General features: G+C 40.0%; 1 protein-coding gene across 6 annotated transcripts in view; it reads left to right on the forward strand.

Annotated features, from left to right (window-relative positions):
- mid2 (midline 2) overlaps window positions 1-25,108 on the forward strand; it is a 152,122-nt gene that overhangs the window by 71,583 nt on the left and 55,431 nt on the right. For all 6 annotated transcript variants that reach the window (XM_084948371.1, XM_084948341.1, XM_084948351.1 and 3 more), the window contains one exon: window positions 361-1,238. In XM_084948371.1, the coding sequence (XP_084804497.1) occupies window positions 417-1,238 (822 nt within the window). In that variant the 5' untranslated portion in view covers window positions 361-416. The remainder of the gene's footprint in view (window positions 1-360; window positions 1,239-25,108) is intronic.

Consider the following 25,108-nt stretch of genomic DNA (forward strand, 5'->3'; position numbering starts at 1 on the left):
TCTCTTTTTATATAGCTCTGCGAGAGGAATCGCATCAAAGGTTCCACTGAGGGAAATGAGTTGTTGTGCGAGAAGAGGAGGTCATATTTACCAGCACATGGAAATGTGTGTAATAGTGATGTTTTTGCTAAATCTGTCCAGTTCAGTCAAACTTACATGAAGCCACTCACAGCTAGCTCAGGGTAAATGGGTGAATGTGTTCTTGTGTGTATTTCTTTATGACCTGTTAAATAAAAAAAATGCTTTAATTGTCTGTGCTTTAGAAGTAAAATTATCTTGCCTTCACTTGCTCAAGAAGAAATATAATTCCTAATTAGAGGCCTTTTTAACTGATAATATCTTCATTTATTCTTCACATAGGTAATTGGCCAGCTTCCGTGGGATTTGATGTCACCTTTAGATTGGTTCAACTGAAGATGGAAACACTGGAGTCTGAGCTGACCTGCCCGATCTGCCTGGAGTTGTTTGAAGATCCTCTGCTCTTGCCTTGTGCCCACAGTCTGTGCTTTAACTGTGCTCACCGCATCCTGGTGTCTCACTGCTCCACCAGCAAGCCCCTCGAATCCATTTCTGCCTTTCAGTGTCCCACCTGTCGTTACGTCATCACGCTGAATCACCGCGGCCTGGAGGGCCTTAAGCGCAATGTGACGTTGCAGAACATCATTGACCGCTTTCAAAAGGCCTCCCTCAGCGGCCCCAATTCTCCCACCGAGAGCCGTCGCCTGCAGCCGCAGCGACCCTACACCGCCACCATTAGCGGTACAATAGCTGGAACGATTGGCGGCGGCGGTGGCACAAGTGGAGGCAGCGCTCGTAGCAGCCCGGCCACTTCCAGCCACTCCCACCAGCACGCCAACCACACCAATCACATCAACCACACCAACGCTAACCACAGCCCAGCTGTTGTTGCTAAAATGGATCCACGGATCAGCTGCCAGTTCTGTGAGCAGGATCCGCCACGCGAGGCCGTCAAGACTTGCGTCACGTGTGAGGTATCGTACTGTGACCGCTGCCTGCGTGCAACACACCCCAACAAGAAGCCCTTCACCAGCCACCGCTTGGTGGAGCCAGTGCCAGACACCCACATCCGTGGCTTGACCTGCCTGGAGCATGAGAACGAGAAGGTCAACATGTACTGCTTGGTGGATGACCAGCTCATTTGTGCCCTCTGCAAGCTCGTGGGACGCCACAGAGAGCACCAGGTGTCCTCCCTCACTGAACGTTTTGACAAGCTCAAGGTTAGTCCTTAATAAGGTCATCACCAACAATTTCAGTGCACTGCCCCGATTTTGTGTTTTTTCACCTCTGTGTTTGTGGAGTACGGTGAGTCACAACCTGCAACTAATTTGACTAAAACATTGTGATTTACTGCTAAAGCTGTTCTCGTCTGAACACAGATGTCTCATACAACATGCACCATTTATTATAATACATTTGTTTGCAGTTTGCTACACAATAAAATCATTAATCCAGTCACTCTTGCCTTGGGAATGGGCAATATTGTTGACGGTGAACTTTCACTGCCATAAACATTGCATCATACACAGCCTTTATTCTGCAAGAAGGGCTGAAAGATAGATCAAAAATAGAGAGAGAGAGAAAGAGAGAGAGAGAGAAAGAGAGAGAGAGAGAGAGAGAGAGGGACAATTGGAATAGTGTGCTGGTGAGAAGGGCAGAGAGAGAAGGAGACCAATAGGGAGGGCCGTCATTATAATAGTCGATGAGCTGGCATTCCCTGTGGCCACTGAGCTTTTTCAGAGGCCATGAGTAAAGACTGGGACTGCTGAATCAGGGTGAAAAACAACAGAGAAAGGCACAAGCTGGAGCTAATTCCATCACTAAAGGCCTAAAGGAGTCAGCATCATTCAGCTGTCCTAAAAACTTTTATCATGAGTTTGTATTGAGCACATATGTGTGTCTTTTGTGTTAGAATCCTTTTCTAAAGAGAAATTGTTTTTCTAACTTGTATTTGTTTACTAATGAACCTATGACTAACTCATACTAGGTGTGTCTTTAGTGGAGACGGTTGATCTGCACTCATACAGCCATGTCAGGACATTTATGTACTGGTATAATAACACCTTAAATTTCTGACGCAGAGCAGATTAAACTGACAGGTCGAGGGGTCGAAATAAAGCAAACCTTGCAGCCTCCAAAACTTTAGAAAGCAAGCATTTTGTATGCCAATAAATGATTAGCATGTCCTGGTGTCAGAGAGGAGCCTGTCAACTCTCATATTTGTTGGACACGTCCAGTATACATTCACAGAGCTCCATGGCACTACATTTCAGTGTATCTCAACACACCGATTTTGCATTCTACATCAATTCAACAACTTTTCTTGAAAAGTTAAATGTTTATTAAAGTGGATTTTTAAGGCGAAAGGAGCCAGCTAAAGTAGTTTGAGCACCTGATGACTCATGGATGTCTTACTGGGAGGAAGTGCTGGGGTAGACCCAAGATTGTATCTCTCGGCTGGCCTGGGAACACCTCGGGGTTCCCCCGGATGATGTGGTAGAGGTGGCTAGTGAGAGGAAGTTCTGGGCTTCCCTACTTAGGCTGCTCCCTTGACCTGGCCCTGGATGAGAAGCAGTAAATGGATGGATGTATTATCAAGGTGGTAGACCACTAAATTAGCAGAATCAAGCAGTGAAACCAGTACTTGTTAATATTCAATTTGCAGATACTCAATTTGCTGAATTCTTAGTAATGATTCAGGCTCATGTATTTGGCCTGTAGACTGTTAGAGATAACTTGACTAGAGGTAACTTTGTGCACGTATTTGCCCATACTTTAAACTCATTCCAGGGGTGCATGGGTGTTGCCATGATTTGATTTTTGTCAAATAAATTGAATTGTGCTGCACTCAGAAAGAAACGAAGACCTTAGCAGAAGAGTCGGTGAAGTTTAAGTGCAGTGCTGTAGGTGGATGTTGCGATGTTTCACATAGAAAAAAACAGGGATGTATTTCTGTGACCTCACAGCACATTTGGCCTTTGTGTCACTCTACTGTGCAAAAAGGCTGGGTGTAAGAATACATTTCAGGAGACATTGTTAACATTCATGTGCAACAAAAATCCATCTCATCAGGTCTCTGAGGTGAACACAGCACCAGTGATTGCTTTGAATCCATCTATTTGAATTCAGTGAAAATGCAGGTCCACAGTCTGCATTACAGATGAGCGCTGCCAAACTTTGGCTGCCTCCTTCAGTTTTGCACCAGCATGTCACCCAAATTCCTCCTTTCACAGATTTAACCCTGTGGTGTTTATTTACACTAGTGTTAGCCCGCTCATTCTTTTCAAGCTGTGGGAGAGTTTACTGTAAGTAGTTAGTCTCGCTTCCTTTCTGATTCAAAGCTGGCTGTGGCTCGTTTAAACGTTCCCCAGCCAAGGCTTTGAAGTTTCTTGACTTTGAAATCCTCAATCAAGCCCAAGTCAAGGAGTAGGCCATCCATATTCCAAGCTCCAGCTCAGCTCACAAGTGGCAGTAGCAGTTAACTTAAAATCTTCTCCCTGCTCATGACAAGTGCGTGTGACTTCCACTGGTTTGAGTTGAGTTTTTAATCATATGTTACTGATGTTATTGACCAGTCTTCTGCAATGCCCCAGCGAGCCTGGCTGTTAATCAGCACCACTAAATAATTGCACTCAGTTGCCCTTTTGACCCCTAAATCCATCCATTTGATTTTTGACTTCTGAATTAGCCTTCATATTATTTCCTCCTGCTGCTGTGTACGCTGGGAGCTACACTGCCACTCAATTATGTCTTTCACATTAAGGGGGAAAGGTAAGCTTCCCTTGGGCAAGCAGGGTGCATATTATAGAAGCAAAAATGGCAACAAGTGCAAGCACTGTTAAAGCCAGAAATGTGGCACCGCAACTGCAGAACTGCAGGATATTGAGTTAATTCTCCAGGCAGCTGTTAAGCAGGGCTCTTGCTTAGAAGCACAGACATCGGTGTCGCATAATCTCCAGATGTCAGTAATAGCATTTTCTTAAAGGACTACAACTTCAAGGTGCTACTCTTTGCATTTTTTGTTTCTGCACATTCGCTGAAATTACTGCTAACGAAGAGATGCTCTGTCATAGCAGTGAATATCTCATCACCTGCTGCTTTGGAAGTGTTTATAGCCGCCTCATTAGAATGTAATTTAGATAAATGTCGTAGCAGCCTGAAATCCCCCCTCAGATGCTGGGTAACCAAATCAAGAAGCTGAAGTGTGCACTCAGCACCAGCTTTCAGTCTCGCATGTTTGATGTGACACAGGAAGGTGATGAAGTCTAAGATGAAAGCACGCAAAAGGTCCACAGCATCAGTGGTTACTGGCCACGGCTTTAGAGGTGTCCATTCATGTTCTCCATGTTAAAAAAGCTCATAGCTTCTGTTGTAATTAATGCCATCAAGTGTGTGTTAATTGAGTTTTGCAACATACTCCTATTAGAATAGAATAGAATAGAATTCAACTTTATTGTCATTGCACATGCACAGGTACAGGGCAACGAAATGCAGTTACTGCATTTCTACATACTACAGCAGTTATTACTGCTAAGAGTCATCTTTGCAATATGAAAGAAGCTGGAGGCAACACTTAGCTTCCCTTAGCACGAACACTTATTCTGTGTTTTAAAACACCAGTGAACGCAGAAATATTCCAACAAACGACATTTTGTTGGTGATTACTGGTTAAGCTCGTGCTGTCCAGACATAATACATACTGTGTGGTTAAACAGAACGGCTTAACCGGTGCTGGTGAGAGACAGTTTATGTGTCAAGTTTATTTTCCACTTCCAGCATTAAGAGAAGTAGCATTACACAATAACAGCAGGAAAGCTTCTTCGCTCCCAGTAATCAGCCACCATAAGTAGATGGATATCAAATGAATTTTTTAAGTGTATTTAGTCATAACAGCCATAATAGCAGGAACCTTCACCATCAAACACACAGTCAAACAAAAAGGTAGAGAAAAGAAAAACTACTGCCTCTGCAAACAAACGGCGAACTCTACTTTTGAAACAAACCAATGGACAGAAATACCCTCCTTGTGTTGAGATAATCATGATTCATATTAAACATTACACACAGACAAATTCCAAAGAGGTCAGCGATCAGAAATACTGAGGGTAGGTGGGGTAGGTCAGACATGTCATACGTGTTGGATACATGCAGAGACGCATTAATCTATTGCAAGGCAGGTTAAATTAAATATGGATTTTTTATAATGGTGATGATAACATAAATTCAATGCATTAATTAGACAAAATGTTTACAAAAAACAAGGTTTTGGCAATTTTTCTAAGCATAATTGATCCTATTAATTGCGAGAAGGTTTTAAAATGTAAGAAATTACATAGACTACAGAAAAAAAGATTTCTGGAAAGTCAATTAAATGACCTTTGTCATTGTTTGGCAAACAAATTCCCTAAAAACTGGGGGTAAAGAAGTAGCAAAGCCTGAAGATGAAGTTGCAAATCAGCTACAGAGCCAATTTTCAAAAGGCAAGAGCCTGAGTGAAGCTTAAGCCCAACCAGATGTGTTCGTGATGAGCGGTAACACGCTAGATCATACTGTGTTCAACATGTGGTGACTGAAAGGAGCAGATCCAAAAGAAACAAAGACAGAAGGAACTGATGAGAAACGGATTACATTACAAGTATAAGTCTTCTTCCTCTCAGCTACAAATGCTGGCACTTAATTTACTCACTCTCAGGCTCTTGGATGTTTGAATTGTGTGCGCTTTAACGTCTAGAAGAGGGCGAATCAGCTGAATTGGTGACGAAACCTATAGCAGCGCTGACATTTGTGATGGACTGTCTGGCTATCACGTGTACTAACGCTACAGCAGTGCTGTTTTTTTTTTTTTTTTTTTTTTTGTCTCTTATGTGCGGTTGTGTGTACGATGGCCTTCATAGGTCTGCAGGTCTCACATGGAGCTGAACGGGATGATAGTCTGTTATGTACACGAGAAGAATGAAGAAATATGCAAAACATTTCCAAGCGATTATTGGATTAATTCCAGTTTAGGCTCAGGCAAGTCTGTCACCAACCCCACCCTTCCCATCCCTGCCCTCAGACTCTCCCCTGTCTTCATTTTTCTCAGTCCCTGTAGCCTTGCTTATTTTTCCTTTATCCCCACTGTTTTTCTTCACCCCCCACCCAACCAGCACCACCCTTAAATCTTTTGCCCCCCCCCACCCCAAGCTCCTTTAAGGCATTAACTAACTTTTTTCTGTGTGATGGGTGCATCATGTCAGCTGCTGACTGTATTTACACCCATTTCGCTATGCTAAATCCAGAGGGAGGCAAGCACATGCATACAGATCATCCAATCACATAAAAATCATCTAGCACGTAGAACATTAAGAGTCTTTTACACACACGGTCAGATTTAAAAAATTAGACTTTAGTTTAGCACACCTAATTTGACGTTATCCCAGTCACTGACAGTAATGATTTTTAGAAGAAATTGAAAGCTGAAATGTCAAGTACTCAGCTGAACTTATGCAGCCCCAGCTCTCTATTTCTCATACAGTCACATTTTTCTTCTTATTTTTGCCTTTCACACAACAGCTCCAACTGCCTCCATCGCTGCCCTCTCACAAAGTCAATGTAGTTCTCTCACTTCCTCTGCTTTGCACACGGCCAGACAAATATCGTCCTTCCCACCTCCTTTCTGTCACTCTGTTTATCCTCTCCTCCCTCATTGTGCCCCCAGCCCCCCTGTCTTGTTTTAGGTAACACCACTCGTATCCACCCTCAGTCGCCCACAAACCCACATACACTGCAGCAGCATACTGCTGTGAAGCCCTCCAGTGTCTTTTTTGTGAGGAAGCGTATTTGATTGGTTTCAAATGAGTGTGCGACTGTATTTACAGGTGTGTGTGTGTCTGTGTGTGTACATCTGCAAGTTCATGTGGCTGTGCATGTGTGTCAAAGCAGATGGTACAAGGTCGAACATGTGAGAAATGATTGGGAGCTGAGTGCATGATGCCATTAGAAATCATGGCTCTATCTGGAGAATAGTGTGAGATGGAGCTCACTTAGTCATGCTGATGGAATCGCCAAGGATGTAGTAGAAAGCTTTTAGTGTCTTTGTGTGCCACTTCTCTGCATTGGTGCCTTAGCGTGCCTATCTGGAAATATGCACCAATGTGTGTCTCAGTGTTTGAGCAAGAGCCTATGCTTTAATACCCATGCAGTGCCAATGCATCATGCATGTGTTGTGAAAGTATGTCACGTCAGCCCGTCATAAAATATAGCAGATTATAAAAAGCTCATAAAATCACTCGCAGCCACTGCATGAGATATCATGTATTTGCACAATAAATGAAAAAATGAAAAGTGGGATGCTTTTAAAAGCTTTGGTGACAAAATACGTAGCAGACAGAGGGTTTATAAGCAACACTACTCATCCCTGAGCTTTTTTACAGCAAGTTACAAACATATCCCTGTAATTTATTCATTAGAAATGGATGCCTCACTATTTTTCTGCAAAATGAGAGCAGGGTTAAATTGCTTCATTGGATTCATTTTATTCTCACTTAAGGCAGCTGTAGCGGGATACTGATATTCAGTGCGTGCTGTCTGAATGAGCAATATGAGGGAATGATGTGGATTTCCGATTACTTTCATTATATGGACATTATTTGTTTATGTCTGCAAATGTTTATGTGCAGTTTGGCTTGTTTATTGTCTAAAATCAAGGACTCCAGATTCAGTACAGTTAATGTACTCATTCGCCGCCAACCAAACTGTGTTTTCTCTGTAAATTACACCGCAAACTTTACTCAGTCAATTTTGTTTTTCTTAACATGAAATGAGCGATGTTTGTGCTTGATCTGGGAGCCTTAAATAATATCTTTGTATTGAGTGTTTAGAGTCCCTGGAACTAAATATTGTTTCAGTTGAGGTGTGGGTTATTGATTTTCCCAAGGGCCCACATGAGAAACTCTGATTGTTATGGAGGCTCATACCAATAAGCTGAACTCACCTCTATTAATTTCATGTGTTTATAAGCTTTCTAGTCAGCCTTACACAACAGTCCGAGTTTCTCACGTGGGCCCTTAGAAAAATCAATCGCCCACCCCTGTTTTAGGGTATCTTTCCAAGAATGAAAATCCATCATAAATTCTACATTTTTCTATTATAAAAATCATCCATTTCAAAACTTAGCACAAAGTATTTAGAGCTAATTTTTACCTCCCCCTCACCCCCACTGCTTTTTACTTATTTATTTTTACATTTTTACTAGTTACAAGGCTTAAAAACTGGAATTGAGGCACTTGAAGGCTTGTGCGTATTTTAGGGTAAAGCTGTAAGAAGCTGACAGCGTAGCAAAGCTTAGCCGAGACTTTGACACTTTTGACACGCAAGCAAAATCATTTTAACTAAGCAGCTGATAAACACAGCTTCTGGGTCTCTGTAGCTTCTGCCATATAAGCATATATATATATATACATATATATATATATATATATATATATATGTATATATATATATATATATATATATGTGTGTGTGTACTCGAAGGGTTTTTATCCAGAGAAGAACAAGTTTTGTGCATGCGCTGTCTTGTCTTTAAATAAGTGACCATAATTTATTACTGTAGCTATATATATGTGTGTGTCTGTGTGTATAACTCTGCCGTAATGCACGTCAGATTATAAACGCATTAGTATTTATGTATTTTAGTCACATGGCTGGCAGCACTGCACCTCAGCATAAGAGGATTCAATGTTTTATCAACAGTGGAAAGTCATCTGGCTCTGCTGATCTTATTTTCCACCGTTTCATTCCAACTTTTCATATAGCGCCACATTATTTCCCTACAATATATGATGAGTCAGGGCTTTCTGGTATTAATCTGCAAAAATCTGTGGCTCATGATCCCATTTATATGAGGAAAAGTGAAGGGCTCTGCTAGATGAAGTTGATGACAAATGCCGTTTATAAGAGTTATTATAAGGCTTGATAGAAAAAAATTACAGTTCAGTATCTCTTGGAACTCTCTAAAACTTTGAAGGATTGACGACACTGGACGATTTTAATTTTTATCAGTCAAATCATTAAATGACATGTGCCTGGAGTTTCCTGAAACTATTTTGGCTTCTGGCTCAGCAACAATGGACAAGACAAGACAGCATAACAGGAATATTTATGCGCAATCTAGAATGTCAGCATCCACTCCGCACACACAGATATATTGGAGTTTGATATTTGAGTGAACATGGGTTTACACACATTGAGTCGGTGACTGGTTTTTGTTTTGGTGGCTGTGCGCACACACTTCCTTATTGCACGTTCTGCTTGCATGATAAATCCTATGTGCTATTGTCAGGCTTCCAAGCAGGAATAGCGAGTCACAACTGGAGTGATATTTGGTTTGACCTAATGACACCAGTAGGAGATGACCGTCACGTCTTTAATGGCCTGAGGACAAAAGGGACCTCCAAGTCATCTCCAGACTAAAAATACCCGAGTTATCTGTGAGGTGAAACATCCAGGAGAGAATCAGCTTAGTTTGATGTTAGTTTTTATTGTGTAATTAATTCCATTTTTTGCATGTTTACATGTTTGCCATGTTATAGTAGTTATAAAAACCAAAAATGAGAGAAAGAAAATGGGAAATAGGTGCAGTGATTTCTGCAAATACACATGGAAAATGAAGACTTATGACCACCTTTGTTCTTCAACACAGTTTGAATTCTCTTAAGCAAATTTTTTTGTCAGTTCGTTAACCTCCTAAGGTCTGAACCCTTTCATGGCATGCATTTTTAATTTCTCTTTGCTATTTGGGCTGATTGGGGCCTGATGAATGTAAAAACAAAAAATTACCAGATTTTTTTTTTTTTGCCTGATTTTCGTTTCTGAGAAAAATGACATCCACATATGAGGACATTCATTTTAAATTTCGATAAAACAGTGGCAGTATAAATTCCTCGTAAGTGGATATCAGGCTCTTGTAGAGCAAAATGTAGTATTTTGGTCTAGACGACCCAAAATGTGATGTCCACATATGTGGACGTCAGGTCCTACGAGGTTAAGTAGTCTTAAGAAAGAGTTCTTCAGGCTTCTTGAAAGATCTTTGGATCTTGGCTGTCGTTTGTTCTATTCTTCATCAAGATGATCCCACACTGCTTCAATAATATTGAGGTCACAGGTTGCAGCACCAAACCACAACAGAGCCTCCACTGTGTTTTATAGTTGGTTGGAGACACTCACTTATATCTCTTTCCTGATTTGATCTAAAGTTTTCAAATTTGGATTCAGGACTCCATAAGGCCTGTCGCCACTGATTTTCAGTCCAGTTCTTGTGTATTTCGTATTATACCTTCTTTAAGAATGGCTTCTTGACAGTCACACTTCCACTGAGACCATTTCCGATGAGGCTTCATTGAACAGTAAATGGATCAGCTGATGGGCCAGATGCATTTCTCATATTCTGTTTCAGACTTTTGCCGGATATTTTCCTTTTTCCTGAGTACATGACTTTCAGATACTGTTACAGGTGCTGTAGGCCAGTCATTTCTTTTGTCCTGCACTTGTTCAGTTTCCTTGAATTTTTATAGGGGCACATTACACACCATGCAGAGAGATACCAAGTTTTCAGCTAAAACAGTAACTCCTTTGACTCTGATTGGCAGTCTATTTTATGATGCTAATAATGCGCTAGTGTTACCTGTACCCTTGGAAGTCGTCCTGAGGGTCATTAACCTACTGTTGATCATGCATGTTGTCAAAAGAGCCAAAGTGTATAAAAAAAAAAAATGTAGGTCATTCCTGTCACCGGGGCCAACAGGGGAAACCTCTGTGAGGCATCATGACCCAACCCTAGTGTTTACATTTTGGAAAGAGAAGACAGATAGTTTGAGTGAGAAGGTAAGGAGACAACCTACATCTACTGTGAACAATGATTGTTGAACAGAGGTGGTGGCTTATGACACCAACTATTAGCCACTTACAATACAGTGCTGAGATCCATTTCCAGGCATTTCAACTCCTATTTACACTCAGATGACCTCAATAGCTCACATAATGGTAGGGTGGGGCAATGTCTCACAGAGGTTTCACCTGTCAACCCCGGTGACAGGAATGACTCGCATGTTTTTGCACACTTGGTGTTATTGTCATGGCTGTGTGCAGACAGGTAGGATGATAGACCCAAGAGCAAGACTCACGGAGGCAAAAGTAAACTCAAAAAATATCAGCTATATTGCTTTTCTTCTGTGGAAGAAACTTCAGTTTTGGCTTTAAGACAGATGGTTTCTTTCTTTTACTGCTGCAACCACTTGATATGTAAAACACATCACTTCTCTTTTATCAGGGAGCTGAAGAATTCAATGATATTGGGAATTTAGACGAACAAATGATAAAAACGGGATCCTGGCCATACATATAGCTACTTAGTCTATCTGTCATCTTTTTCTTTTAGCTGAAGACGCAGAGGAGATGCTTTATATCCTTCCAGCACAAGGCTGCACATTGCAGTGGACTTAAGCAAACCCATTACAGTAATAAGGAAAAATGACTTTGCTGTGAAGGCCAGTCAGTCAGGAATCAGTTGGCTGAGTGCAAAATTATAAAATCTAAGAGAGAGGAACAAGTGAAATAAGGTCAGCAAGTGTTGATAAAGGAGTAATATTGGCAGGTTTTCTGATTAATTCTTTTGAAAAAGGCCCAACTGTTTTCATACGCTGTCTGATCTCTCATTATTTCATGATTTGATTTTCTTCTAGTTTTCTAATAGAAACACTTAAAAATAAGGGACAAGATTTCCAAGAATGAATTTCTGCAGTTTAAAAAGTTGAGCCTGTGATGATGGTAAATGTAAAAGAGTGTTACCTATTTGATGCACGATGCACAAATCACATTATGTGTGCACGTGGATAGGGCATAAGTCTCAGACACGCAGTGTTTGTCGGTAACTGGTACAGGTATTGCTTCCTCAATATATAGATATGGATATGTATGAAGTCATGTGTGTACATATGTTATTGTGCATGATTAAGTATAGACCACATTAACAACAGGGTTATTCCAAAATGTTGGTAAAAATGAGGTTGCATATATGCTACAACTTGTTTTGACTCGCCACTTTTCCCATTATGACCTCTGGAAATGCACTTTTTTCATGCTTTATATGTAGAGTTATGAGAAAACAGATAAAACATCAAGTGTACCAATGCTTGCTTCTTAGTTTTGATACTGAAGCTGAGTTACAAAACAAATTGTAGTGACACTTGCAGTGGATGGAAAATAAATGTTGTTTTACAGCCCCGGGAATTTCATGTGGTGCTCGCATCCACTTCCACGAGTGCTTTTATTGAATTAAATGAGGTTGTTTTTTTTAAGTGTATAACCATTTTAATGATGTGCTTATCATAATTAACATTTTCCAAAATATTTATGTCAGATCTGAAACAGAAATAAAACCACCGTGACCCCGAATTGGTATAATATTTAAAATGGTTTGAATGGTTGTGCTCGTATTTCTCCACAGCATCAAATCTAGACCACAAGTGAATCACAGTCACATGTTGGTGGAAAATTTGAAAGCGCGGCACAGGATACACAGCTTACAGTATCAAGGCTTTTTAGATACAGCACTGTCACAAGAACTGAAAGGAGAAAACAATAAGACTCTAAACTGACTTTGCAAACTTGAGAGATTGAGAAAACGGGTTACCGGGGCTGTGGTTTGATGTACCTCTTAAAGCCGATGAGAAAAGAAGGCACTGATGCATGCCTAATAGCACATAGGGCTTCTTTTATGGCTTCTAAAAAAGGGACACATCACCTATCATGTCTGGCCAGCATAGTGGCGACAGCAGCAGCGAACACCCTGTCCACCAAAGCTCCGCGGGGAAACGCTCACATGTGTGAGGTCAAGCATATGCTGCAGCCATGGACTTATCGTGGTTTTCACATGCATGGATGAAGTGCGCACACACATGCTGTACATGAAACCAGAGATACAGATTACAAACCTCAAACCACAACAATTTTTCTTGTTAAAAAGCACATAGTTTTTGATCTGACATGAATGAGATGAGTTAAAAGTGGCTCCACATACACACAAATCTACATATATCCTTAACTTCATCCAGTCACTGATCTTTACAAAACCATCCTTGAAAGTTTCTGTTTATCTAAGGTTACGTGAAGGAAGTTCAGCTCCACAGGGAGTCATACAGAGAGGAATGTCTGTTCCAGATATCAACAGCCAAAAGCCAACCACGCAGAATTGCAGGAACGTAGGGAATGTGTTTCTCCTTTTTGTGGCGAGACCATCACAGACGCTGTCCAGTGTGGTTCCCCGCTCTATAACTCTGGTGTCTGGCCAAATCATGAATGCAGGGCGGTAAGGCCGACTCTGAGCTAAGGTTATGTGATTTTGTGCTCGGACTATCATTCTTGCCTGCTGGACCTGGATTCCCAGCAAGTGAGTCTGCATTCTTACATGCCACAGTCAGAGTTAAAGCACTTGATCTAGGGATGTCAGAATCTTAATGTACAGCAGTAATCACATATCTTCTTCATGATATCAGGGAGTTTTACTTGCTTGCTTCCTCTTTTACACCTCCTTCACTTCTTGGTGTCCATCTCAGTTTTTTTGGAATGCCAGCAGCAGACCTGGCAACAAGTGTCATATTTAGATGTCATGTAACTGCCATCAGAGCACTACAGTCACATGACCTCATCTATAAATATATGACACTGACGTGATTTAGAGGCCTGCTTCTGTGACATGGTCGGACCAATTAGATGAAGTAAAGCATAGTGGAGATGGAGTAAATAGCTTTTCCTACCTTGAAAGAAGCGAACTCATTTGTCAGGATGAACAGAGCAGCTTTGATACTAATAGAGACACTCTGTCTTGTCACTGACCACTGCCTCTGTGCAGGGACAGAAGGGGAAGTGTGTGTTTCTTGTTTTTGCACATTTTGTGTAAGTGTGTATATATTTGTCTGATTTTGTGTGCGCGCGTCCGTGTGTGTGTGTATGTGTGTATTGGCCACTGCAGTCTGAACAGATGAGAGTCAGGGTCTTTTTCGGTTCTGCATCTGAAAGCCTGCAAGGCCCTGTGGGGGAAGGGAGGGGTCACACTGTGGTGTCCAAGATAAAAGGCTCAGGGTGGAAATCTCACTGCCTCTCTCAGAATCTCTGTATGGCATTATCTGCTATCACAATCAATAGGACTGAAAGTGCAGCCAAAATAAAGCTGCCATATCCCTTGTCGGCTCCAACTCCTCTGTTTTTAAACAAGCTCATTATGTACTGCAAGTGAATTGCAAACATGTATTCCCTAAAGTTGTGGTAGCTATTGCATTGCACTATTACCTAGTGGAAAAGATACGTTTGTGCAAGAGCAACATTTTCAGCGTGGAAGGGCAAAAGTAACATTTTCAGTATGAAAGACAAGGAAATGAAGAAGTATGTTTGGAGCAGATAGATCAGAGTTCTGACATCTGTCGAGATAAGGAAGATTATTAGAGAGGAAGTTTGTTTTGGAGACCAAATTTTGGACTGCAGTAAATCACAAAAGCTTTGAGTCTGAGCCTGTCGTGTCTCTTCAATAAAATCCGAACTCAGGCGCTGATATTCTGTTGAAAGATATGTTTTGTTACATCTTAAGGAGTTAGAGTCTGGGATCCCTTTGAAAGGTGATTTAGCTGTTTGTTCACAAGTTAGTGCAAGTTATTGTCAGTTTGGGAGTTAATTGTGTTAAATGAACTCAATAGAAGCAAGTTTGAGGAAACAAACCCTGTATTTTTTTTTATTTCCTTTCCCCTAGCATTTGTTATGTGCAGGTTTTTATGGTCCGCTAATAACATATTTAGACAATTTAGTTTAAAAATAAACTTGTTTTACTGTTACAACAAGTTATGAATTACTCATTTATGCTCCTCCAGAAACAAATGTGATGCATAGTCATTTGCCTCTCATGCATAAGCTTAGCCACATAACACTCATAACATGGCCAAAGGGTATTTCTCTCATCCTTACTTTTAATTATAATTTATCAGCCAGTATCAATATATCGGCATATAACTAATTTCAGCCATGTGTTGGTTGGACTCTATCTACTTTACCATTCTTCTGATAGCATCAATGGTTTTGTCTGGTACATATTACAGATTCATTGTCTCTTGGTCCTCTCGCATAAAAAAAGAAATCAAACTGCAGAGTGTTTATATAGTCCAGGAGCTCAGATAGCATTTCCTGAAGGTACTACAAGCTGACAGATGTAAACCTTTTAGCTAGGAACTTGTCAGTCATCCCAGATTATTTTCTCTGCTGTAGGATTGGAAATTTGAGAAAAAAAAAAAAACAACAACAGTGTGAATGGCAGTATCAGGTTTAGAGATTCTGAAAGTCAAAAACCAGAGTGGAATAATTTGTACATGTTTAATTATTAAAGTTCAGACAAAAGATGTTATTTCAAATTGAGATTCTTTTTGCAATCAGAGCTGAACCAGTCTGTCAAGTCTGCTCTGTATCTTTAGGCAAGTGGGACAAGTCTTAGAGATGGGACTCAGTGCTGTCACTTTTTTTAGCTTTTGCACTGAAAACAAACAGAATGTTGAAGTGGAGGACAGCAAAGTGAAGGTCAGGGCTGGGGAACGACTGAGGCGAAGGCGCCGGTTGACACTGTATTAGCGCAGGACTAAGCAATAAGAAGTAGGAGAGAAGAAAAAGCAGATAACAGGGGCAGAGAATAGAATAAGCTATGAGGACTCTGTTGTGTCAACATTACAGATGGTTCACTCATCGTCATACAACATTCAAATGACAAGGCTTTGCGTCTACTGAACAAGCCTCCAGCAAACCCACGGGTTAGGCTTCAGCTGTCACCACAGCCCATTGAGCAGGATATATCTGTTTTTCATTTGGTGTATGTTTCAGATTTTAAGTATGCATTCGACACTCCTATGCAGAACAACAATGAGGCAATCAACGGTGAGAAATAAAAGCACTGCGAGAATAGATCTTTTCACTGCGACGGGTGACCTAAATTTGAAAAAGATGATACAGGGCGACATAAAAAATTACTTTTACTTTGATAAAAGGAAGACTGTGATAATTTAAAGACAATTCAGATTTTTAAGAAATTGCAAAACAATTAGGGAAATGTGCTCATTTCCCTTCTTTCTTAAAGCTAAATGACGAGACCTGCTCCCATCTGCATTGCAAATATTTAGCTCAAGACCTTAGCCGCTTACTGTTGTTTAGCATAAAGCCTGGAAAGACTGACAAACTGGCAGCTTGGCTCTGTACTACAAAACTCTAAAGCTCACTAGTTAGCATGTTAGCTATTTTTAGTATGAACACAATTCTTTTGCTAAGCTAAAATAACAGGCTTCTGGCTACAGCTACGTTTATTGTACAGTCGGGAGTGCAACATTGATTGTCTCATCTTGCAAGAAAGAAAAGAAAAATGTCTGTTACTTATTTTCTAATTATTTCCCCATTGTCACTCTTTATGCCTCTCTGAGATCTGCCTTTATCTGATTTCAGAAAGGCTTGTTATTCATGCTGATTTACTTATTATCAGAATCAAATGTTTTGGAAGATTGTAGGATACAACTAAATGAAATGACTCTAAAAATTTAAACTGTATTATGATTGAGGAGAAGAGGAAAACACCAACATGTATATGTTTACATGTGTGGCCACATGGGAACTGAAAGAAAGTTCACAAAGGCACTGGTGGAAGAACAGACGATCATGTGATCATGTCAGCAGGATCATTCCTGAAAAGTCACTTGCCTTATTCAGAAATGGCTTTGATTTGCACGTACCAGCTCAGCCAGAAACCTCTGCTTATCCAGTGTTTGTAAAGTGATCATGAATTTTCCACAAGCGTAAATATGCTGCGGCCCGTGTGTTGAAAGTGAGATTATCTGCTGTGTCACCTTGCCACGATTGATATGATAAAACACCACCAACGACTCTCAAAGCTGTGGGGCCGTGATGAAAACTTCACAACTGACATGGCAGTTAGTCATTGTGCTTTCACAGGCAGACTGTGCATGGCACTCAGTGCTGTGTCTCAAGGGAATGACGCGATAGTTGTTGTAGGCCAGTCTTTCCCAGTAGCTTTCAGTTACGTAATATTTCCTTAGAGATCAAATCTAATGAGAGACAGCAAGCACAATGCGGAAGTGACAAGACAGAAGGGGCCAAGCTAGTTGTTAAGTAAAGGTGACATAATATAGTCACAGCATGTGAAAAATGCTGTAACAATTCTTGTGTTTGTATATTTTCAATATACATTTAGTTCTAATTTCCCTTCCAATAATCAATGGAAAGACAATAATGGTTCACATGTTTTTCATTGTCAAAAAAATCCTGTCAGCTTCATGATTTGGACACGTCCACAGTCAACATTTGTCACCTCCACTGTAAACGTGACTTCTTTGACATCTTCACGACTCTTCCTTCCTCACTTTGTGTGGATGCTTTGATGCTCAAATCCTTACGGGGAGATTTGGTGAGAACAACACCTTGGTTTTAGCACACAACATCTTTTGGATTAGCTGACTAGGCGTAGCTGCTGGCTGAGGTAACTTTTTTCACATCGCTTGAGATCAAATAGGATTATACCACCATCAGAAGAGTTCTGATTATATTTATTAAAGCAAAAAGATGTCGGCATGAGATTTAGTCAATGAAAAAAGTCAAAATCTGGTAAGAAATCGGCTCTGAATTCACTGACTCCAATGAAGGAGAAACGGGTCATTTTATGCTTGTGCACGCATCCTCATTATTCACAATGCAGAATGTACAAAACACTCAGGCCTCACCCAGCAAACCAATCAGCTTGCCTGTATTTTTCTTGGCAAACATCTTCTGCTACAGCTACTGTTGTCTGTGTCAGCTGTGCTTCTCATTAAGCTGTTATATTTGCGATGGTGTTCACAGCACGTCTCTCTGACCCCTCTGGGTGCTGTGTACCTGACTTAGATTTTTTTTCAATATTTTAATCTCTTGGCAAACCACATAATAATCTAAAGTAATATAAATATTTCATCATTATATGCCCTAATGTGGATATAAGTTCTATTAATGATTGATGTATGTAACCTTTACATACAATGTGGGTCAAATTTTGACGCATATTAACATTTGGCAGGAGTAAAAACGACACTAAATTTCATTGCTTTAGTCCAAGTGACCCAAAAGATGACAAATCACATAGAGCAGGCATACACTGGTGCAAAATCTTGAATAGCATTTTCACCTGCATGTCGAAGCGCTGCGGTGTACCTAAATAATCCAATAATAAACACGTTACAATCAATTTATTGGCAGCCTACTGAGATTAAACTGAGCATGAACTGATATTAAAACAGAGATTAAAAAAGCAGCTGAGAGGTCATAAGATTAGAAACACACCTGGGCTGCTGTTTCAGTGAGTGTGGGAAGCAAATTTGTAAGTCCCACACACACACAAGGTTTCCTATCACTGCTTTGAATGCTCCGACTGGTCTGTAATAAACTATTTTTATGGTTTGTGTTCTAGTTGTTAATTACTGTTGAATTAAACATAGTAATTATGAAGGTTTGTTTATGAAAAAGCATTAAGAACAGAATGTTAAATAGCTGTAATGGTTATATAGTAAACTCATATTTATATTCATGGTTGCATAATAAATCCCAACAATTCTAGAATTTTCTTTCCATTTTCACCTTTAATAAAATAAATTATTTCAAATTGAAGTAATTACAGCTGTTCTTGCTTTGAATCTTACATAAAATGTTTATTGGGGAAAAACTGAGCAAAAATGAAGAAGCTCCTCGGATGAGAGGTGAAACATCGTCAAAAAATTTAAAGAAGTCCAGTCGCTTTCTTTCCAAGTTCTTTAGACTGTCATGACCTGGATGACTGAGAACCTACACAGACAACAACATGCAAGAGTAAGGAAGCGATCTACAAACCTTGCACTGATAAAAGAGACTCTTTTTTTCTCTTTTTCACTTATGCAGTCTTTGGGAGACACATTTGGTGGATGCCAGCACTGTGCTGAAAACATGGTGGCATTTTTCATTGTAGCAATGACTCAGGGTTTTAAAAACACAGAGCCAAACAACGGCCGCTGGGTTGCCATCACTCAGAGTGACTCAGACTCAGCAAACTGTTCTTTCTGTTATTGCATTTGAGAAAATAAGACAAAACGAATAACCGTGTCATATGAATACACCAACGAGCCAGCAGCTACATAATTGTATTACAGCCAATGAAATGTGGCTGTATGGTGCTTGTCTGTCTGTGTGACTCTCTCTTGCTGTTAGGCACTTTTTTTCCCCTCAGTCACGTCTCTTTCTGTTCCTCGTCTGGTTTTTCACGTGGGAGCTAACCAGGCATTTCTGCCATATTAATAAGTGAATATATAATCCATTTGCAGTGGGAATCATTGAGGGAGAAAGGAAGACAGTGAAGCCAATCATACTGTAAGGCTTATGTGGTGGAAGGTGGGGTGAGATGGAAGAAAAGTGCCAAGAAACATTCAGATCCTAGCAAGCTGGTATGTTTCTTACATGTGGCACGCAGCCACGAAGCTATATTTCTAAAAGGTTACAGTGAGTGACTCATGTATTTATTGATTAGAGTATATGTACAAAGTTTTTAAGTAGTCTCTAGCCACTCAATAGCTCATATGCACCTTAAAAATGTAATAAGAAAAGCTGTCAAAATATCAGAATCATGTTGTTTTAAAAGAGCAATGATTTGTTGTGTATTGGAAAGCTAATTTGGTTGGCAAAAGCCTAAAAAAATAGCATTTCAGCCTTTTGTTTACAATGCCATGTCAAGTAAACTTTATTTTAGAAAGAAAGAAAGAACAGTTGAATCAAGAGGCCAGAGGTAAACGTCAGCTACAAGACATTATCTGTGGGGGCAGCAGGTATTTTTTGCTGCGTTGCTGAAGGACATTTCCTTTGAACTTATTCATCGGTTTGAGATATTGAACCTGGATTATGTGGTCATAGGGCAGCTTTCCTGCTGATGACTTCATTTTGCTGTCAGTCAAAGCCTAGAGTTTAAGATGTGAAGCATATTGATGTAAACCCTTTTGGCTTCTAAAAGAATCCTTGAACATTTTTGAAATGTTCCCTTTTTTGATCGATATCAATTTAATATATTTGCGTTCAATAGAGAAAGCACTGTGACTTGTTAAGCTTGGCTCACCACAGTGAATGGAATAAGATCAGCTACAGGCGTATCCTGTGTTATTATTATTCCGTATTCTTCAGTTATACAAGTCCAAATATCAGAAGTACCGAGGCGTGGCATTTGAATTTGGATACAGAGTATTATCTGTTTGGCTCAAACCAGCCACTTTGTATCTCTACTGGAAATATCTTGATTTAATTCCACAATATCATTGTTTGGACAGTTATCTGTGGGTAAAGCGTACAAGGCAACAAAACAGACCCAGACATGCTCGTCAGACGTCTCTTACAGATTACCAGGCATGCCGCCTTGGCTTTGCTGTTCTGGTTATAACTAGAATGTTCGTTCTGAGCTGCTTCTCTGTTTTCAGAACATTTTAATATTGGTATCGTCCGTAAATTATAAAATGTCTTAGATATAAATGTTTTTGTCCTTTTTCTTTTTTTTTGCTCTACCATAGCTCTGTTACATCTTCTATCTACACAAAGCAGCCAGGCTGGTGACGATAATGTCTTTAGTCAGGAGTCACAGTGGTCGGCCACAGCTTGTCTTGAGGACAGGAATATTTCTTATCTAGCCCACAGTCAGTATCACCGACCTAATGATATCATCTACTGTGGATAACAAGGCTTTGCTATTAGCAGCACAGTATACAACTGGGCTGATGAAACAATTTTACAGATCTACTTCTGCCTGCTGATTTATAGCACACTGCCGGCCCCGGTGTCTGTGAAATAGAAGTAGTTCGAGAATAAATTAGAATAGAGAACAGATGAGGCACAAACGAAGCTCGAATAAGAGTTGAAACAGCTTTGTTGATCCTTTAGACCTACATGTGTTATATTTGGCAATAACACATATAGATCCAATATGTTCATTTCATTTTAGCGGTAGGTCTTGCTGACGAGTTGGAGCTCGCCCGTGGAAATAGAAAATGACATACCTGGTGTTTGGCTGCTATTTTCCTCAAGGACTAGCTCCTTGTGAAGCTTTGCATTACTGTCAGAGTGGGTTTGCCATGGAGCGATCTACATTTAGATCTCCAGGAAGTTGTGCAGCGCTTCACAGGGAATTAACCTTGAAGGGTGATGGCATCCGGATTTAAATCAGGTAAGATTTCTTTTTTATGGGCTTAGGCGTGTTATATTTTGATAGCAACTTGTATAACTTTATAAAGTTACAGCAAAGACGCTGCACGATACATTCAGTTTTTACATAACGTATGGGATTTATTGCCATTCATTAATTTTCTTAACCACTTATCCAATTTTGGGATTGAAGCCTGCTCCTGTCACAGGGCAAGAGGCAGGGTACAACCTGGACAGGTCACCAGTCTTTCACAGAAAGTTAGCTAATCATTCACATCTATGGCATTTTTAGAATTTAAAATCATCAATACCCAGACAGAACCATACACGCAAACTCCACACAGAAGAGCCCCACCTGACAGGTGGAATCAAACTGTGATCATTCTTCTTCTTCTTTAAAAAATACCCATAGTGAAAAATGTCATTTGTATTTAGAAGTGCATGCAACAAGTATGCATCATATTAAACAAAATTAAACGACCACTCTAGCCGTATGTGTTATTTTGCTTCATCTGCATTAATCCATGAAACTGAATAGAACCGCTTCACCAAGAATCCATTGTAGTCTGATTGAAATGAAACTGAAAGATCCTTTAATCCTTTTCAACCATATCACTGATTTGTACTAACCCCACTTTATCCAGGCACCCCTAATCCACAGCATTAAATTCCTCTCGCTTTGCATTTAAATATCACACTGTCATCAGATATGAAATTGTCTACCAAAGGGAACAGGAGATTTGGGAACGGACAAGGATATAGCACACTTTCACATCTATTTCATTCCTTTTCTTCATGTGCATTCTGCTTGTTTTTGGTATTCCTGGGTCATTTTGGTCCTGACCCAAACAAATAATTGGAAAGCTAAAAGCACAGACAAGCTCATGGCTTATCAAAGAGTCTTATAAACAAGATCAAATGCCAGCTTGTGTCTAGCCTCCTCAGTGTTTCTCAGTTGCAATAACAATCCATTATTCATTTTCAAACCTAACAAGAAATTTCTTGATCCTGATCCGGATGCGTGCAGCTTAAAATTTAAATTACTATTGAATTTTTGTCCATTTCTCTTATGATAAACCTCAGAGAGGGGGAAAAACAATTGGGATTCATAACAAGTTGAGTGTGGCATTAGAGTCGTCCTTCCAAACACTTCCCAAGGTTCCTTTCTTTTTCCGAGCAACTTTATTTGAATTCCCCCACAAGACTTAGAAATGAAAGTGAGCATCTCCTAGCTGTCTGCTCCCATTTATCGCTCTACCCCCAACTGTTCAGAGATCTCTTAAATGTTCAGTCAGTCTCTTGTAGCTTGAAGGTCACATGAGTTCATTTGGAGTTCAGAAATCTGTGGCATCCTATTCAGAACTACAGAGCAACATTGTGAAAGCTACTGCATTTACTGTTCGACATTCTTTTTTTTCTGCATAATTATTTCTTTATTTCAAATTTTCTAGTGGAATAAGAGCCTTACAGTGAATTACACTGCTCTTAAATGTAAAAGGTAAAAAAAAAGTTTTTAAAGTGCTGTTTTTTGGAAGTTAGACACAAACAAAAACAGTTAACATTTTAACTGATTTTAAGCATCCCTGATGGTCTCATTAACTGGACCCTAGACTGCAGGGAGACGAGCGCGACTCCCTATTTTTCATACCATGCAACAATTCATCAGTCTCAAGGGTTTTGCCCTATAAAATATTATCCTCAGACAAAAACCCAGTTTCCCAGAAGGCTTGTGTTACTGACACATCCAGATTCTGAAAACCATCTTGTTAACAACAGCTGTAAAGTGAGCTTGTTCAATTCTTTCAAGTTTAATCTCTCCCTCTTTCTGTTCCTTTCATTTCTCTCTCTTAGTGTCCCATTTCTCTTGTACTTGTGGGACGATCTTGAATTAATTAAAAGAAAAGACTTTGAAGTTAGATACTTGGCCTCGGGGCATTCTGTTTCATTTTTGTTGTGGTGGGAGTTGCGCTGTTGTTCTGTTGTTACGTTGTAACGACCCAGAGATTCCGCTACTGGTCAGTGTCATGTTATTAGGCAAAAGATGCAGTTCAGCATAAAATTGTCTCTTAAAAAAGCAAACACATCTCTAGAACATGTGCCTGGTATGTCCAATTTTATAACACTTGGTCTCTTCTTTTATTGTCTCAGGTTCTTCTTATGATTGCATTATGCTGTAATAACTTAAAGACCACAGTAACTGTTAGTATAGTAAAGCTTTGCGCTGTCTTTAGATTAAGTCTTACAATTTCAGAAATTGCTATTTACAGATGTGTCGCGGTTCCGCTGTGATTGACAGACAACACACAGTATTTGGATTGTCATCTTGTACCGTGGACTGTGTTTCTGTGCAACTTCAGTGCTTAGTGGTAATGTGACAATGAATGATGATGACTAGTTTTAGCTTTAAGAGCAGTCAAAGTTGAGTGAGCGAGTTCAGTAAAACCCTTCATCATACTCAACTGTCTTGTAAGAAAAAGGCATCATTCTATATCCACGGCCCCTCTCCCGCAGCTGTCTAGCTACTCTAGTACAAATAAAGATCCCTCCCAAGAGAAATGGATCATCTGTACAGGAATGAGACCCGGGAGCTCCTCAACATAGTGATGTCATATGAGGGGGTGTTGATCTAACCTGAGATGATGGGCTGTCAGCAGCTGCTGTTGCAGCAGGGCCGGGACGGACAGAATAAATACTGAAGAAGTAAGAAACAAAGCAACGGATGAGACAGGAAGTCAGATTAGCGGGAGAGGATACTTATTGTAATGTAAAATGAAAAGAAAGCTACTGAATACTAATGAAAGTCATACTAATGGAAAACAGAAAAACAGAACAGACTGAATGATGACCGAATTAGAAGCCTGGTCGCTAGCCTGCCAAGCTTCCCCTCTCAGCATGAGACTCGTCCCTATTTTCCTCCCGTCAGCCCCTCCTATCTCTGTTACACTCTCTCTATTCACTGCCATGACATGCTATGTCTAAAGCTGAGTCTGTGAATGAATGATATTACCTCATGCAAATAACACCATCTACCCTGCAGGCCCATCACATGCTTCAAGCAACTAAAAAGCAGTAACTCATCTCTCTCGCATTGGCTTTGATTTCTTCTTGTTCCACTCTAATAACCCTCCGCTCTATTTTCTCTACCTCTCTGTCTCTGCAATGGCCCCCTTTTTTTGTATGTAAATATATGCAATAGGTTTTACGCTTAATAGATTTCAATATAGAAAAATAATCAAAGTGGCTACTGCTGTCTATAGATCTTTCTCAGGCTGGTAATAACACAAGTTATGGCTTGCTATTTAATATTTACACCCAGTCCCTGGCATATCAGTGTGGCTTTTCCATAGTAACCAAAGCAAACTGTCCAGATATTGCTGGTGCAGCAGAAATAGGCAGAGTAATTTTTGGCCCCAGCTGTTCACATTTGGGGAAAGGATAGTGATGGTGGTGTAAAATAAAAACCAACTGTTCAACCAGGAGACCGTGGCTTGTCTTCTGATTGAGGTTTTTGTTTTTCAAGCTGTTTTCTTCATTTTCACTCTCATGTTACTTTCATTTTCCTCACTGATTAGGTTTATTGAAAAGAAGTACCTGGTTAACTTTAAGAAAATATGGTTTTGGTTTAAAAAAAAATGTTGCTTCTTAAAAAAAATATGTTGCAGTCATATGTCCTGAGTTGGAAGTGAAACCTGTTTATTTCATGACTCTGATGATGTACATTTCAGACAGAATGATGCAAACTGACATGATATTAAATAACTTAAATGATAAAGACAATATAAACATAATATGTCATCATTGATTGGGCTGCTGTTTAACTCTAACACATATGCATGTTCTGACC

Source organism: Perissodus microlepis, chromosome 2, assembly GCF_051167445.1.
Source record: "Perissodus microlepis isolate ML-2025 ecotype Zambia chromosome 2, ASM5116744v1, whole genome shotgun sequence".
NCBI lineage: Eukaryota > Metazoa > Chordata > Actinopteri > Cichliformes > Cichlidae > Perissodus > Perissodus microlepis.